Source organism: Gobio gobio, assembly GCF_949357685.1.
Source record: "Gobio gobio genome assembly, chromosome: 10".
Classification (NCBI taxonomy): Eukaryota; Metazoa; Chordata; class Actinopteri; order Cypriniformes; family Gobionidae; genus Gobio; species Gobio gobio.
In genome coordinates this window covers 39,729,004-39,745,767 of record NC_137116.1, presented here as the reverse complement: position 1 = coordinate 39,745,767, position 16,764 = coordinate 39,729,004, and the positions used below count along the sequence as shown (strand labels likewise).

The following is a 16,764-nucleotide window of genomic DNA, read 5'->3' as shown; positions in this document are numbered from 1 at the left end:
ATTAGACAATCTCTAACAGACACATCTATGCAGGAGATCCCACAGATTCCCACATATACACTATATATAGCCAACAATAAGGAGAATTAGACCAGTTCTTGTGGCTTTTATGAGTTACTCTTTGTGGTTTGACTGTTTCAAACACCTCAGACTGTTCCATTCCTTTGGGAAAAGGCAAAACTGTCTGTTTTACAGCTGCATTTACTAAATATGAAACCTATTAGCGGCTGATACTTCCTTATATGGGCTCTTGAATTGTAATATCTCATTCCTTTGTTTTTACAAATGTTACGTTTCTGAACTAATATGTTACTGTTGAGATTATAGTATGCTCACAATAGCTTTTGACCTCATTGTAGGCCTCAGGGTTCTCATGGGGTTTGTAGCTCTAAACAACATGAAATTGTAAAAGGTCAGTCGTTCGCACCAGCTTAAGATTTAACGGGACTGTTTTCATTCTGACAAAGGGGAGTTTTGTTACAGAGATTTGCCTTTTATCCTCAAAGGCATTTTATCAATGAAGGTTTTTTTTATTACTGAATGTGGCACATTTCTAATGGAAGCAAGACGCAAAAAACTTTCTCTAGTTGAATTTTATAGATTGTCATTGAGCGCTCTGACTAAGTTTAGTTTGTAATAATACTGCTATCTGTGACACGAACAGAACTGAATGCCCAGCACAAGATTGTAAATAGTGTGTGTTAATGTTTGTGTATGGGTTTTGGAGGGAGAATAAGTAGAGAGAGTCTATATAGTTTGGATGTTTGTTTCACACCTGAAGTGTATTGTCTCTCAACCATTTGAAATGGATCTCATCACATGTACATGACATGTCTGTAACACATCTTATGAGAATTTGTAGAATAACTAAATCTTTATCAGTGATAATCCTTTGTGACTTTGACTGTTTCCATAACTGTTCTAAAAATCTAGGAGCTCTGTGATTCGAGGAGCGGCTAATATTCTCAAGGACATTATATTTACATTGGGCAATAATGCATTATTCTTTTGGATTAAAACTGCCCATTTGAGTTGCTTGCCTTTACTATGACATCTAAAATCCTCTAGAGTTGCACTATCCTAGTAAATGGCACATTTAATATAAAAAGTGTTCTGAATTCTTGCATAAATGTTGTAATATATTAAACACAGAAATCAAAGATATAATGTGACTGAAATAATACTCATTATGGCCATTAATAGTCTCTGAATTGTAAATTCTATAAAATAATAAATTTTAAATGCTAAATGATATACCGGTAAGTGTCTTCTGTGGATTTATTATTTTTCAGAATGATCCCAGCACTGTGGATTCTAGCTTTGTTCTATTGTCTGAAAAATTAATTCAATCTGAATTTAAACATTCATTTATTTTATTTTTGATTGAGTGAGTGAGTGAGTGATTGAGTGAGTGGTTGGTTGATTGTGTATACGTGTGTGTGCATGTGTGTGTGCACGTGCGATTGATCGATTGATTGATTGATTGAGAGATTGCATGAGTGCATTTCATTTCTCATGGATATACAAAGATGTGACATGGCTTGGGTCATATGGTCATGATTTATTCACAGTCCTTCAGGCACGAAAAATCCCCTGGCATGTGAAAAGGCCCGCTTATCCAGTACAACTGAGATTTGTGGTTGTGCCTTTCAGATTTGAGTGCCAAAACTAATTATGCCTGGAAAAATAGTTGACATAGTCTCCAGTGAAAATTGACTATAAGGATCTTTTTTAGTAACCACTTCGATTTGTTCTAGAAAACTCATTTGAAGTCATGCATCTATTACTCCATGTTCCCCTTGGTGCACCTCTGTCCCAGTTTTTTTTTAAGCCTCTAAGGAAACAGGCTTGTGCTTTTACTGCCAGTCTTTAGACTGTCAGGAAAGCCCAGGAAGAATTTGCTGAATTTTTCCCCGTTGTTTTTTTAAAATAATAATTTAGCCAAATATGTTAAACTAAACTGAAAGTACCTGAAAGCATGGTGAATATTGAATAAACAAAAATGCAAGGAGCAGAGGATGTCTAGATTTTTGTGAATGACTAACAATCTTCTTTTCTGTAGAGTTCTGCCCAACACAACACTGTTTTCCTTAATCCTTCCTTCTTTTGAGTTTAAAAGATATGATAAAAGGAGAGTCAGTCACCATTGACTTTTATACAGTCGCATGTCCTTTTGTGTTCCACAGTGACAAAAAAAAAAAAAAAAAAAAAAATCAGGCCATGATGCTGAGTAGCTAAATGACATGAGGATTTCCTCTTCTTAAAGGGATTGTTCATTCTGTCACGGGGAGCTATTTTTACCCGGCAGGGGGCGCAGGGGTACCTCGAGGAAAATAACAGGAGGATTTAAAGGTAGGTTCTGTGTGGCCATGGAAACGGCTTTACCTGCGACCTGAATGGAGACCCGAGAATAGATTGACTGCTCTATATTTACTGACAGGGAACTCCTTCTCTTGATGTGTTTCGTGAATTGTCCATCTATCGGAGATCTTTTTTTGTTGTTGCCATGGAGCCCTTCTAGGAATCGAAAGAGTTACATTGTAGCTTTGCTTTGTGTTTTCAAAGTAGAATAATCAAATAATCAGCTTTTACTTTAGTCAATAAAAGTTGATGTTTTATGGTTGCATATACAACGCATTTATAGAATTCAAGACTCAAATTGAGGATTCGTGTAAACCAGATGCACCGTGAGGGCTTTTTCTATACTTTTTTTCTTTTTCATTCACTTCTATTACTGAGAGAGTGCTTATATTTCTCAACGCTCAGCTTAGATTGAGGTCAGAATTTGGCCCTGAACCCCCCACTACTACAGCACAGCCTCACAGATCAACTCATCTTCACTCACTTCCTAAATCTCACACACACGCTTCTAAAGGGGTGGAGCTTCTGTCTCACGCTGCTCTGCGATTGGCCAATTTCGCAGTCCATCATGGCTTGACGCTATCGCTCTCGCTCTCGAACTCTGTGACCGCGCCCCCGAGGCTCAGCGGCTCGCGGTCGAGAAGGAGAGAGTGTGCGCCTTGTCAGGAGGCACCAACGGTCTGTTCTTACAGGGGGAAAAAACGAGAATATTTCAGCTCATTCATGGCGAAATCAGTTCTATTCGACGTCCAGAAACATATCCATTCCGGAACGCGGCTCTGACAGCGACAGGCGACGCGAATATCCGCAGCTCTTCAGAGGTTGGAGTTTACCGAGGATTTCCACAGCAGTTTCGTGCTTGGAGGCGCGCGAGTGCCGGTGTCGTCGTCTCCGTGGGCACCGTTTCGTGCTTTCTGGTGACAGCTGACACTTGTCCGATTTCCGAAGACTAGAAGGCTTGATTTGTCTCCCTCCTGTCCGGTTCACCCGGTGTCCCTGTCAGCGCCGGGCCGCCTGCACACTCACCCCGGCGCGGCCTCGCTCCTTGTCGAGTCCCCGCCGACGACACAGCTACCTCCCCGGTAGAGCCAGTTCCTCTAAAACATCTGCCGTGTTTACAACTACCAAAAAACGGGATCCTAGGAGAAAAAACGGACAAGAGAGACGCGGATCGTTACGCTGGTGATATCCGAGCTGTCATACAACATATCTACAGCTCTCTGAATTTGCATATATTGAGTTTATTCTCTCACGCGATTGGCGTGTTCTCTCGTGCATATCCGTTATTAAGGTATTAGACACCAAAACGTCAAATATACAAACTAATCACGCTTTGTGCAAAAGGCAAGGCCTCGTCTGCTAACTCAGATAGCTGCATCGCTAACTCCCAGCCTGGGTTTAATCAGCTTCTAATCTTATTAACAGCACTTTTTTTTTACTCCTATTCATCGCTTATTTTGTACCGTGCGACACAACAGCGAAGCGGTTTTAATTTATAGTTACTGGTTCAACGCACAGTCCATTATCCTTGCCAAGAGAGCTATTGAGCAAAAACAGGAGGAAACAGAGCTGTCAGCCTTTATTTTCTACTACTCGGCCTGATTAATTCCCACCTTGGGAAACAAAAACCGAAGAATCTTATGTGTTGTGCTGGTTTCAGCTGACCTTTGCTACCAAAAACCCCTCACGAGCTCCTAGCGCTGCAACCCGCTGCATGCACTGATACGGGAAAGACTTGATTTATATTTTTGTACCATAGTTCAGGAGCCATTAGAACAGGGTCCAATATCTGCACAAACCTCCTACTACTGTTTAGACATGAGTATTGAGATTCCAGTCGGTCTGACGGAGCTGCTTCAAGGCTACACCGTGGAGGTGCTGCGCCAGAGGCCGCCGGACCTGGTGGAGTTTGCCGTGCAGTATTTCACCCGCCTGCGGGACACTAGGAACCAGGACGGGTCCGGGTCCACCGCCGCCGCCAAAACCGGGGTGAAGGGAGTGATGTTTGATGGCGAACCGATGCAGACAGAGTCGAACGGCGACGAAGATGACGAGGACGATGACTCAGATTTCGAGCGTGAGTGCCTCTTTATTAAACGCGTTTATCACGCCACCTGTAAACGGTGAAGATATCGCTGCTTGAGTTTGCTTTACCGTATAGCGTGTTTGCACGGCTAACAAGGGTGTCAGATTTCCCTTGTGATGGGTAACGCGAGGAACAGCCTTATCTAGGCTGTTTCCATGGCACTCGCTCGAGCTCCCATCCAAGCGCTTGATTGACAGAGTGACAAGTGGCCTGCACAAGGCATCCCCAGAATGCATGCAAAATTAAGGTAGTATGGGATGCACGCTTAATAGATGTGCATTAATATTTATGCATTTGTTTTCTTGAATAGAGACGGATGTGGTGTGTGTGTGATCGGTCTAGCGATGTTAGCCCATTCGTGCTGTATGAATTGCTTGTATGAATGGAAGCGGTTTGGCCATTGAGAATGCTAACGGATTTTTCATAATGGAGAGAGGTGCGCTCGCGCACATCAAAGCAGCCCCTCTTCCCTTTCATGTAGTGCAGAGCGAGCAGCTGCACTTTCATAGTGGAAAACCAAGCAGATTTCACTGGCAGACATTTAAGCCCGCGTTTGTGAATTCAAACATTCTTTAAAGATGTCATTGAGAGAAATCTGCAGTTCTGCACCATTGAGAACAGTGAGGAAGAGCTGTGGAAATGGATACAGGGATTATTACACATTCCCAAAGCGCTTATCATATTGCATCAAGCCGCATGATATGAAATGCCTCCTTGTGTCTGAGTGGATTATGCCTTGTTTACGCTGATTGTTTTAATATTTCATTATGTAAGTGTTTTCACCATCTCTTCCAAAACGGAATGGGGAAGTCCATCTGGGTGTTAAATCTGATCTCAGATCAGTGAGTGTGAAGGTTTATGTGCACTTTCAGTGGTTTGGATTTGAGGTGTTATATCATTCTCTTCCCACGTCCTAATATGAATACTTCACAGTTATATAGAATGCAAAGCAGGGTGTCGAATGATATTATGGTTGAATATGTACCAGTACTTTGGCTGTAGTCTCCATCTAATAGATTGTTCGAAGGATTCGGTTGGATTAATGCACACTTTTAGATGACATTTTAAAGACAACTTTTAATTTGCAAGCAATAGTGAATGACCCACACTGCATCCACTAAGATATTGTAGTGTGTCTGCACAGCCAGTCTCAGGAGCTGTCAGATTTGAAAGGTTATGAAATTAAGAAGAAGAATTTTTTTTTAGTAGCTTTTCAAGTGCAAGTGCTGTAGTTACCAAGAAAGTGTTATTATTAGTGTCACGATTGTGGAATTTCTAGCTTCGATATGATGCCTTGAAAATGAATCTTGGAGGACCGTGAGAGCAGGCGTTGTTGCGTTGGAGGTTCATATTTTGTAAATAAAGTTTTATGAAAGTTTTATGCGCAATCACGTCGAAAACGGGGGGGTAGTGTTGCACGATATACCGGTACTAGAAAAGTATTGTGATACCCTGCTACAGGGCTCCAGACTTCGACCAAATGGTCACATTTTGCGGCTAAAATTTGAGAGTGTGCGACTGAATTTTACATCCAGTCGCACATGTGCGACCAGTAAATTTGCCTGCTGTCGGTACTGGAGAAATTAAGAAAATACACAATTGATAGACGTTATATCTGGCAAATTCTATCTTTGCCAGCTGTTTCTATATGAGATAATATTAAACCATTTGTTCGCAATCCAGAAGAGAGAGAAAGCGAGCGAGCTCTCTCGCGTGGAGCTACAGCGAACACAATACGTCAGTCAGCTTAATGAGTGACGATGGCCAAGAGAACTAAACAAAAGTTTAGTCTTCTTAAACTTTAGGGATGTGCTGTGATATTAGGCCTATTCTAATTTTATTTACGATTTCGGCTTCCAAGAATTATAAAAAGATTATATGAGGTCAAACTATTCCTATAGCCGTGTTCCGTTGAGCACGAATTCCTTCCCTTCACAGCTGCACTGTCATTTCTCTCTAAACCTAAATTTAAGGTCAGAATCAGTGATTACTGTAAACTGCAGTCTCTACTGTTGCTAAACTGCAGGATGTGTTTGATAATGAAGAGCTATTAAATGCACAATAATCCGCGCAAGAGACGCTGTTTCCAACTTCAAGGCGGCTTATGTGTGTGTGCTGCGAAATAGACTGACTTGCACTTAATATTTTAGGCTTCGTGTGCGCATCTGCGCCTGTGTCAAAATAACCTGATTGGAGAGTAGTTACTTCAACAGTTTATATCTTAAATGGGCGTAAATAGTTTGGAGAAATAGTAGAATGATATTATTAGTTCTGCATTCGGTTTTAAAGGGGCAGCGTCTAATAAACCTGCTGACGATCGAGCCATTAATTCGAATCGAACAAAAGGCAAATAGAAAAATATTCACATAATAACTTTAGCTTTTATAGCTATTAAAAATGGTACGATACTTTAAGAATGACAGTGCTCAAATTAGAGCAGTATTTCTTAAGCAGTATTTGCGTCCACCGTTCACTAAACAATAGAAGCAGAACAGTTAAATATATACACACAGCGAATGACAAAGAAAGCAACAGAAACGCATGCATGAGAAACACACGCCTTTCACTCAGACAGCATGCGATCGTGGCGTCAGTTTCGCAGATTATTGGGTTTGAATGGTCAAAAAAATATGTAAAAATATACGTCCTGGCGAGTATTCGGGTAAACACAGTCAGGTATGTGTTGAGTCAATGTATACAGAGTTGAGTGAGAAATTGGATGTTACAATGAATTTGGTCCGGAATTTGGAAAGGGCCGGACCTAATATTCTGTGTGAATAATCTTAATCAAGCAACAAAAGAAAATAGAAAATTACCCCATGCTCGACTGAATAACTTTAATATATTTATTAAAGGGGTGGTAAAACACATTCTTTTGAAGGCTTGACTGTGTTTGTGGGGTGCACTGTAACATGTGTTCATGCTTCGTTTTAAAAAAAATTGCCTTATTTTTCATATATTTGACCTTTATTCTACACTGCTCTGTCCCTCCTTGTAAAACGGTCTGATGCTTTCCGGGTTGTATGAAGCCAGTCCCTCAAAAATACGCAGTGGGCTCTGATTGGTTAGCTGGCCCAGTGTGTTGTGATTCGCTAACCGCCTAGTGCACGTTTATCGGAAACGTCACGCCCCTTACCGGAGGCTGTGCTTTGGTCAGTTTTAGAAACAACGGCGTCAATAAAACCATATGAGCCCGAATCAGACCCAGAACATTTGAGTGAAGATGATCGAGCAGAACCTGCTCAGTCCTCAAGAGTAAAGACTGCGGATCTATAATGATCGCTACTGAATGGCACTTTAACTTTTGTATTTTTAGAACGATTATAGCCAAATATTGAAGATCGGGACCGTTATTATGGCATAATCGCCGGCGGGACTTTTATTATGACACGGTTGCCGGCGCCACTTCCTCTTTTCCAGTCATGAGTGAGGTAACGCAACTCTGTTTATCGTATTAGATATATCTAAGTGTGTTGAAAAGGAAGTTATGACGTTCGTTCGGCAGCTGCTATGACACTTGTTCACACTGCAGTGAGAGTAAAGTGTTTCACTGAATAAAACCGGAAACCGAGGGTGACGCAGATATGACGCAATCGACAGGCGACTCCCTCACACGCATAGCTCACACGTCCCGGTTCCTCGGTTAAAATAGCAATTTCTCACGATTTACAAATAGTTGGAAACATTTGGGATATTCTAAGTACTCAACTGAACAAAATATATAACACTGGCCTAGTGGTTTCTGGATATTTTACTGCAAAAATCCTACATAGTTCGTTATTGCCGCTTCCATAGACAACGGTGTGTATTTTTTGCTAGTACTTATGAGCATTTAAATGTCTGAAGCCTAAAATAAACATTGTGTTTGAAAACACTGAATAGTTGTGATATGTGACGCTCGGCGCCAACCAAAGTGCGAAAGCACATTTGAATTTAAGTGGCACCGAAATCTGCTTTCTGATCCGGTCCGGTTATTAATCGGTTGTATAGGTTTCAGTACCCAACCCTACTCGTGAGCTGTTTGAGAGGCAGCTTTATGTATGCGGCACTTGTATAGATCAGTGGTGTACTGTGCACGTTTTTGTTGTGTAAAATTGCGTGCAATACCCGCAAACCCACACTGGAATTCAGGCCCCGTAACACCAACACTATTCAACCAGAGCCAAAGAAATGAGTGAGTAATCGAAAGTAGGTGTGTGTCAAACTGTCAATTCACTGTTCACTGAGATTCAGTAAGTGCAGATGATATCGGTTTATCGATACTGCAGAAAAATATTGGAATCATTTAAGATATTTCAGTATTTATACAATATTTTTGACACCACTAGTTATTATTTAACAACATACAAGTAGGTTATTTTCACGGTTGTTGTTAGTACGTCATAGGCCAAAAAACATCTAGGAAAACGGACAGTGCCAAGATGGCAGATGAAATATGAATGCATTCTCAGACATAGTTCAAGTTTGTATTCATCCAGTTCGGGTAGATCATTTAATTAGCTCAGATTGTCGTCAGCACATCCAATCATGATGGCATGATGGGTTCTGCGTGAGACAGGTGTTGTTCCTCAGCAGAGCTTCAATGAGCTGAGGAATCCAGAGCATGCTGGGGCATGGTTGAACAATTAAAGCATAAGACCATCCCTCCTTGATCTTTCTTACTTTGCGTCATGCTGTCAAGAAAACACCTGCATAACACTGCAGAACTGGCAATGTGTCATGCAGAAGTTTGGATGGATTTGACAGTTCTTAGACTTACTCTAGAGTAGTTAAAAGTAGGGCTGGGTTTTGACACAAATTTCACGATTCGATTTTGATTCTATTTCGATTATTTTGGATATATATCAGGCACAGTACATGGCAAATTTTCTTAAGGAAAACAAATCTCTTAAAGGGTTAGTTCACCCAAAAATGAAAATTCTGTCATTAATTACTTACCCTCATGTCGTTCGACACCCGTAAGACCTCCGTTGATCTTCAGAACACAAATGAAGATATTTTAGTTGAAATCTGATGGCTCTGAAAGGCCTCCATTGGCACAATGGCACGGTTCACTCTCAAGACCCTTAAAAGGTACTAAAGACGTCGTTACAAAGTCCATCTCACTACAGTGGTTCTAAAATAACTTTATGAATCGGCGAGAATAGTTTTTGTGCGCAAAAAACCCCTAAATAACGACTTGTATAGTGATGACGATTTCAAAACACGGCCTCATGAACCTTCGAAGCGTTATGAATCATTGTGCATTGTGCCAATGGAGGCCTTTCAGAGCCATCAGATTTCAACTAAAATATCTTCATTTGTGTTCCGAAGATCAACGGAGGTCTTACGGGTGTCGAACGACATGAGGGTAAGTAATTTAATGACAGAATTTTAATTTTTGGGTGAACTAACCCTTTAACTAATGCTGTAAACTATGGGAGTCAGTTGTAGCCTACCAGGCTACATTAGCCTACTAAAATAGTGAAGGTAAAAATTAACTCATTTGTATACAAAGTACAAACACTTAAATTACACTCAATGATGTTTTTTTTTATAATAATAATAATAATTCATTATAATATTAACTTTACAATTACATAATCATATTTCTACTCCAATTTGTTTTTTGAAATATAAACATATAAATGGTGGCTTGCATAAAAACATGCCAGATTTATTCATACATTAATATTGAAGAACATTAAAAAGTTTTTTGTTTCTTATTTGTAAAAAAAATCCTAAATTATTAATTTTGTAAATTCTCCTCTAGAGTTAATTTTTCTAGCTGACTAATGAGTTTATGGACACTGGATCAGGGTTTCCGTTGTCCGGTAATTACCGGACATTGGCCGGGAAAAAAATTAAATGTCCGACAAAATTAAATCTTTTCGGTCAAATTGTCAGATTAAAACTGCCTAATAATCCCGGCCCCGCGCCCCTAACACAATCTGAATCGACCGTTTGAAAGTTTTTAAACAACATCGCATGTTGCATTTCAAATAAAGCGCACGCCTAACGGCTATAATATAGACCTAAACCACGAACTATAGAGAGACGTTTCAAATATGGCCAGGCCCAGGCAGACTAGCCTTAAAAGTTTTTTTCAAAGGCCAGACGCGAAGGAGGATACTGAATCAGGAACGCCTGAAGCCTCAGATGTCCAGAGCCAGACAGCTCCGCCACCACCGGAGAAAAAGCCAAAGTGTAGGGCGTATCGGTCGGAATGGAGTGACAAGTTCCCATGGCTAAGATGTGAGGTAGTTGATGGTAACGAAAAAATGTTCTGTTCGCGCTGCGAAAAGGCAGGACGACGCAACGGATTCACAAGAGGGTCGAATAATTTGAGAATGTCATTTGTTTGTTCAAGTTAATTTGACAAGGAGTCATTTCACACGGTGGCCAATTTAAATGTTACCAACTAAATGAGACATACTGAGTTTATAATTAAATTAGCTTGAGTAAAAACAATGCTATATTCGGATATTTTATGTGGGGAAGGGGGGTTGGTTTGTTAAACTATGAAATGTGAAACCATAGTAAAAAAAATTGGTTGATTGACGCCAATCGGACGTTCATGTTTTTTTTTTGTCTATTTGAAAGTTAGGCTAATAAACATGTTGCATATACGGCCTGATTATGTCATTTTTTTTAAGTTACATAAACTGCTTTCAGTTTTCCTCAATTTGAATAATTAAGAGGCGATATTTGACCGGCATATCATCAAAATGCACAAAAAAAAACAAAAAGCAGTTTTACTGATGCCTTTCCACGGTTGAAACACTGATCGAGTGATTCCATGTGACATGATACGGATTGCGGTAAGATGTAGGCTACTCTATCTTTTAACACACTTTCAGATGCTCATTCATGTGTATTTCACGCTGTAACTGGTTTTAAAGCGGATGAGTTCACGTGAGCTGCGTGCTGCCGCTTCTCTTGGGCTAAAACGGTATTTATGTTTTTGAATTTCGTAATAAAATGGATGTAATTTGAAATCTGAGACTTTTTCATATCAATAGTAACAAAGCACAAAGCTTATTGTGATTTATTGGATGGGAGGAGCGCTACAATGTTTCGTAAAAATGAGAATTGATTAAAATCGAGAAATGTATATATTTTTTTGCCCAGCCCTAGTTAAGTGTTGTAAGCAGTTTTAGCTGTTTTATTGACTTCGACTAGACTTTGGCTCTAAATTAGAACACCACCATCCCTTCAACCACATGGCCTCTCTACGAAACCCCTAGCCTGAATACAGGCAGCGAACATTTCTGATTGGCCATAGGCTGTTTCAGGCTTTTTATGTCTTGTATCTCTAAAAAAAAGGACTAAAACACCCTAGTTACTAATAGAAATAAATGAAAATGAAATGAACTGAAGTATAAAAGAAGTATCTAAGTGCAAGTGTATAGCTTGTTTGTTTTAGGTCGTCTGTCTGGAGGAGAGTGTACTCTTTGTTTTAAGCGGGATAATCAGAGAGGAACAGAGCAGCCTGCTGTTGTAAGGACTCAGAGTCTCTCTACTCGCACAACAACCTTCAAATACCCTAACAGCATGTCAAAGAACCTGTTTGTGCTGCTCCTCACTGCTGGGTTGCCTGTTGTCAGTGGTATTTTAATAGGACACAAGTTGCAATGTTGTTTTTGAATAATCTGAAACTCAATAGTGAGTGTGAACCTTTTTCACATTGCAGACATGCGAAACTAAACCTTGAAAAAGAGAACTGTGGTTTTTTTGTGAGTTGTCAACCATGATGTGGTCTTTCTGAGAAGGTCTTCATGGCCTTTACTAAGTCAAAATTATGTTTTTGCAGTTAGTGTTAGAATTAAACCTAAATGAAGGTCTTCCTTTTCAGAAAGGAAAATATTGCACTATATATTTTTTTCAGGTGCAGGAAACCAAAAAATATTTAACTTAAAATCACTGCACTTTTCATTGTTTATTATAAGAATATTAATTGCTTTTCTACTACCTTTTTGAGTTTTAATCTTTTTTCCTTGATTTCAGATAGAAGAAATTATACGTTACATGTTTTTGGCTTTACTACAGGACCTGTCACGTGTTAAGAATACATACGCACCAGCGACTGGCTGTCTGTCAGGGAAAATACTTCGGTATTGTTTTCCTGTCTATGTGTGTATTGTTTGTGTGTTTTGTATGCCTGGGTGTGTCTATATCTTTTATTCTTCATGTTTGAGGTTTCCGATAACAATCTGGACTTTAGTACTTCCTCCTATCTGTCAGCAAGAGAGTGACTAACTACCCTGGCCCTGTTTGTTCTTCCCACCCTGGTCCTTGATTTCAGAAGCATCATTATAGTGTGGTCGTAAGAGCTTATGAAGTGTTATCTCAGCTGGTTATCACATTATTTCTGCATTTGAGTCCTGCACTGGCAGAAAATAAGTTATTTCGGTTTAAGAGTTCAGATTGCTATATTACACTTATTGCATAAACCATCCGTCAAACAGTGCAACAGGGCTGTTCCCTCTCAAGGCATCGTGGGTAAGGCCAAAGGTTAGACAGGATGTGGAAACCCTGCACATTATCTACATTGTTACACTATTTTAGTCTCCAATTAAATCTAATCTTTAATTTCCTCTCTCTTAACCACTCAAAAGAGTGGGAAACATTGTTCTGAGCCCCTTTTTGCATGTTAGTGGACAACAACACACACACACACACACACACACACACACACACACACACACATACAAGTTTACTCCTCAGCCTTTGTAAGATGTTTGCAGGTCAGTCTGATTAGTGGTGGTGGCTCAAGGAGTGGAGGTCATTGGGACAGAAGTGCAACCAATGGGAGGACTCCAATTGCAAGGCGTATGTTTTGATTGGACATGCCTTGACCTTCAGCTAGCACCACATAATACCGTATCGACCAATCAGAGATGGGTTAAAAGAACAGACTGTGGCCTTGTCCAGTGAGGGTGCAGATTAAGCCGACTGATGGCCTTGTCTAATCAGAGGCAGAGCTGACCTTGCCTCTAATGTTCGCATTATGCACACCGAATCCTCTTTTGTAAACTTTATAGAAAGTGAATAAAATGTTTCTGCTTCTGTTGATCTCTGGTATTGTAGTTGTCATTCATGCTCTCTCACTCCAAGTAATCTTCCGGCTGTCAGTAAAGGGTTAAAGCTTCAGGCACGGTGCTAGACAGATCCACACTACCTTATAAGGGCTAAAGAGAGAGAGGGAGAAATGGAGCGCTGCAGAAAGATAGACAAAGTTTTTAGAGAGTGAAGGAAAAGGGGGACATGCAGACATCAAGATTGATTGCTTACAGCAGGAAGGGGAGAGAGAGCATTTTCCTCTTGTTTACGAGCTGTACAGCTGTTTGAGATTTTATTAATCTGCCAAGAAGCTTTCTCCATGTGTGAGAGAGTGCTTTGTGTTGTTGTTGCAGACTCCCTTGAGCTTTTGCAAACATGTGTATAGGGCCCTTTACACCTGGTCACTCAGGGATAGTTCACCCAAAAATGAAAATTCTGTCATTAATTACTCACCCACTTGTCGTTCCAAACCTGTAAGACCTTCGTTCATCTTTGAAACACAAATTAAGATATTTTTGATGAAATCTGAGAGCTTTCTGATTCTGAACCATCCATAGACAGCAGTTTAATTAACACTTTCAAGGTTCAGAAAGGTAGTAAAGACTTGTTAAAAGGGATAGTTCACCCTGAAATGAAAATAAAGTCATCTTTTACTCACCCTGCTGTTGTTGTAATGCCCTATGTCCTATCTTTTTCAGACCTCAAAAGGAGAAATTTTGAAAAACGTCCTGTTCGCGCTTCTCCATGTAATGGCAGTGAATGGCGACCAGGCTAAATCTTTACAAAAAGGATACAAAAGTATCACGTGATAATACAGTGAGACGCGTGCCATATATGAAAAATGTTCAGGAGGCATACTATAAGGTTTTGCGAGAAAGAAACCTTATTATTCCGACAAAATACTGGGCGACCGTCTGCCAGCAGCCCCTCAAAAGTGAACAGGACACATAAGATGCATAATGTCAGAAGACGGGGGTCTTCATTAAGTTCAATAACACTTCAAAAAGTTTTGTTGAAAGCCTTTCTTTAAAGTGAATTTTGTTTTGTATAAATTGTATCTTAATTTTAATCTATGTTTAATCAACCAAATTGCCCGGATTTAATAAATAATAAGCAAATAGTATAGCCTATAGCAGACAATGACATGGAGGCAGCGGTGCAGTGTGAACAACGGCTTAAATGAACAACTAGAAAAGAAAAAAAACTTTAGTCAAGGGCAGCCCAATCTATTTATTTCAGATAGACCTATGTTTTATCCAGCATGTCACAAATTGAGTTCTGGGTTGAGCGTGCAGTAGGGCTGTGCAATTAATCGAATTTCGATTTCGATTTCGATTTTGCCTCCCAACGATCACCAAAATAGTACAATCGAGAAAAAACGATTATTTTGCCTTGCGTTCTGAATGAAACGCGCATGTGCTCATCCGCCCCTCCCGAAGCCACAAACTTTCTCAGATCGGGAGTCTCGTGTGCATATCATCCGCTGGAATTTAAAAACTCTGCGCGAGTAAAGATGGCAGAAGGAGGGCAGTTACAGCAGCGTTTGGTGAGCAAAAAAGGCAAAACCAACTCCGTTGTCTGGGAACAGTTTGGCTTCGAGGAATCAGACGACGAGCAGAAACATGCTACGTGCAAGATTTGCTACATGGTAGTGGCTGCAACGCAAGGGAACACCACGAATTTGTTTAACCACTTGAAAATTAAACAGAGTGACCTATGACAATCTAATAAAGAAACAAAAACTGACGAGAGCAGGGGTGCCGTGTAAACGTCCTTTTTCCCCTCATATTTTTCATATAATTCTCTCTTTGTAAACTTTGTTCAATGCATGCGAGTGCTGCCGTGTGTTTGAATATGACCAGTCGTTTTCACCGTCATCACCCGGGTTTAGTGCCAGAAGACGTGAATGAGAAGCCGCGCGCGCTGTGAGGAAATGTATCTCTGTGCGCTCATCCGATAGCGCGCACACGTCTCTCAGCGCACAAATACTGAGTTCTCTTTCAAGTCTTGCACTTGAACGGACAAACTCACACAAAACGTATGTCAACATGTCCATCTTGATGAGTATCCTAGCAGACATAGTCTGTATATGCCTTAAGTGAACTTTATACAGTCGATAAAGACGACGCATATCCGATCCGGATTGAATAGCTTTTGTAAGTTTAATAGGATTCATCTTTAATTTATGCACTCAAATATGCAATGTTATTTTACATTTGAGACATTTCTGTACCTGAAAACTAAGGTTAGACGTACCTGAAAAGCATATCTAGCCGAACCATATTGTTGATCTTATTTATTTGTGATTATCATTTTTACATGAATACTTTTATACTTTGATTTGAATATATGTTATATTATTTATTTTAATAGTTCAAAAAGTACAACAAATGTTACAATTTCAATTGAATTGTTGAAAGGTGTATTTTTAATAAATACAACACACATTCCCAAAGTCATGTGAAATAATCGTGTTACATAATCGTGATTTCAATATTGACCAAAATAATCGTGATTATGATTTTTTCCATAATCGAGCAGCCCTAGCGTGCAGTGCTGAGCAGAATGAGCTTCAGAAATGAACGGAATCGTTTTAAAAACATAATTCAACAAATAAATAATACTTTTTAATGGGCCACTTAAAATGTTTATTACAAATAAATTATTAAATTTTAAAAATGAATAAAATTAACAAAAATTTGCATTGCATTTACAATCCTTTGAAATCCTTTGCCGCACCCCCACTTCCCACGCCCCTGCACCACTTAGACATGCTACTTTAAAAAAAATGTAAAACCAGTCAAGTTGTGGATTGAGGTAGGCCTGGTTTTTTTATATGATGAAAAAAACTTAGTTTGACGGGAAAAAACTATTCCGGTTCTTTAAAGCTTAAAACGGAATCAGTGTTTTCGTTTTGTCATCTTAATTTGTTAATTATTTAAGTGAAAAATATTTAGTGTAGGCCTATTTATTTTATGCTTTTTACAAATATTTTATTCCGTTTTTCTCTGTTGGCAGAAACGCTGCAGGTGCGTGAACATTTGATGATGTGAATCCAGGTTCTGATGTTTTTGTTGATCTGTTCTGTATACTGCGGTTTGCACAGTAAAATAAACCCATGGAAAAAGTGTCTTTTTAACGGGTCACAGACACTCTTCAATTGTATATTTATTTAATGTCAATTCAATATTACAATCTATCAGTTAACGGTTAATAATCGGATAATGAGTGGCGGTTGTCGGTCGGGAAAATTAACCGTTTTGAGCATCCCTAAT

General features: G+C 39.7%; 1 protein-coding gene across 2 annotated transcripts in view; it reads left to right on the top strand.

Moving 5' to 3' along the window:
• Positions 1-2,964: 2,964 nt before the first annotated feature.
• Positions 2,965-16,764, top strand: part of prkar2aa (protein kinase, cAMP-dependent, regulatory, type II, alpha A) — a 34,716-nt gene continuing 20,916 nt past the window's right edge. Inside the window, exons 1-2 of one of the 2 annotated variants that reach the window (XM_079828121.1) lie at positions 2,986-3,652; positions 4,178-4,438. In XM_079828121.1, the coding sequence (XP_079684247.1) occupies positions 4,180-4,438 (259 nt within the window). In that variant the 5' untranslated portion in view covers positions 2,986-3,652; positions 4,178-4,179. Of the gene's footprint in view, positions 4,439-16,764 lie in introns of both variants that reach the window. The other variant, XM_079828120.1, reaches the window with a different exon arrangement.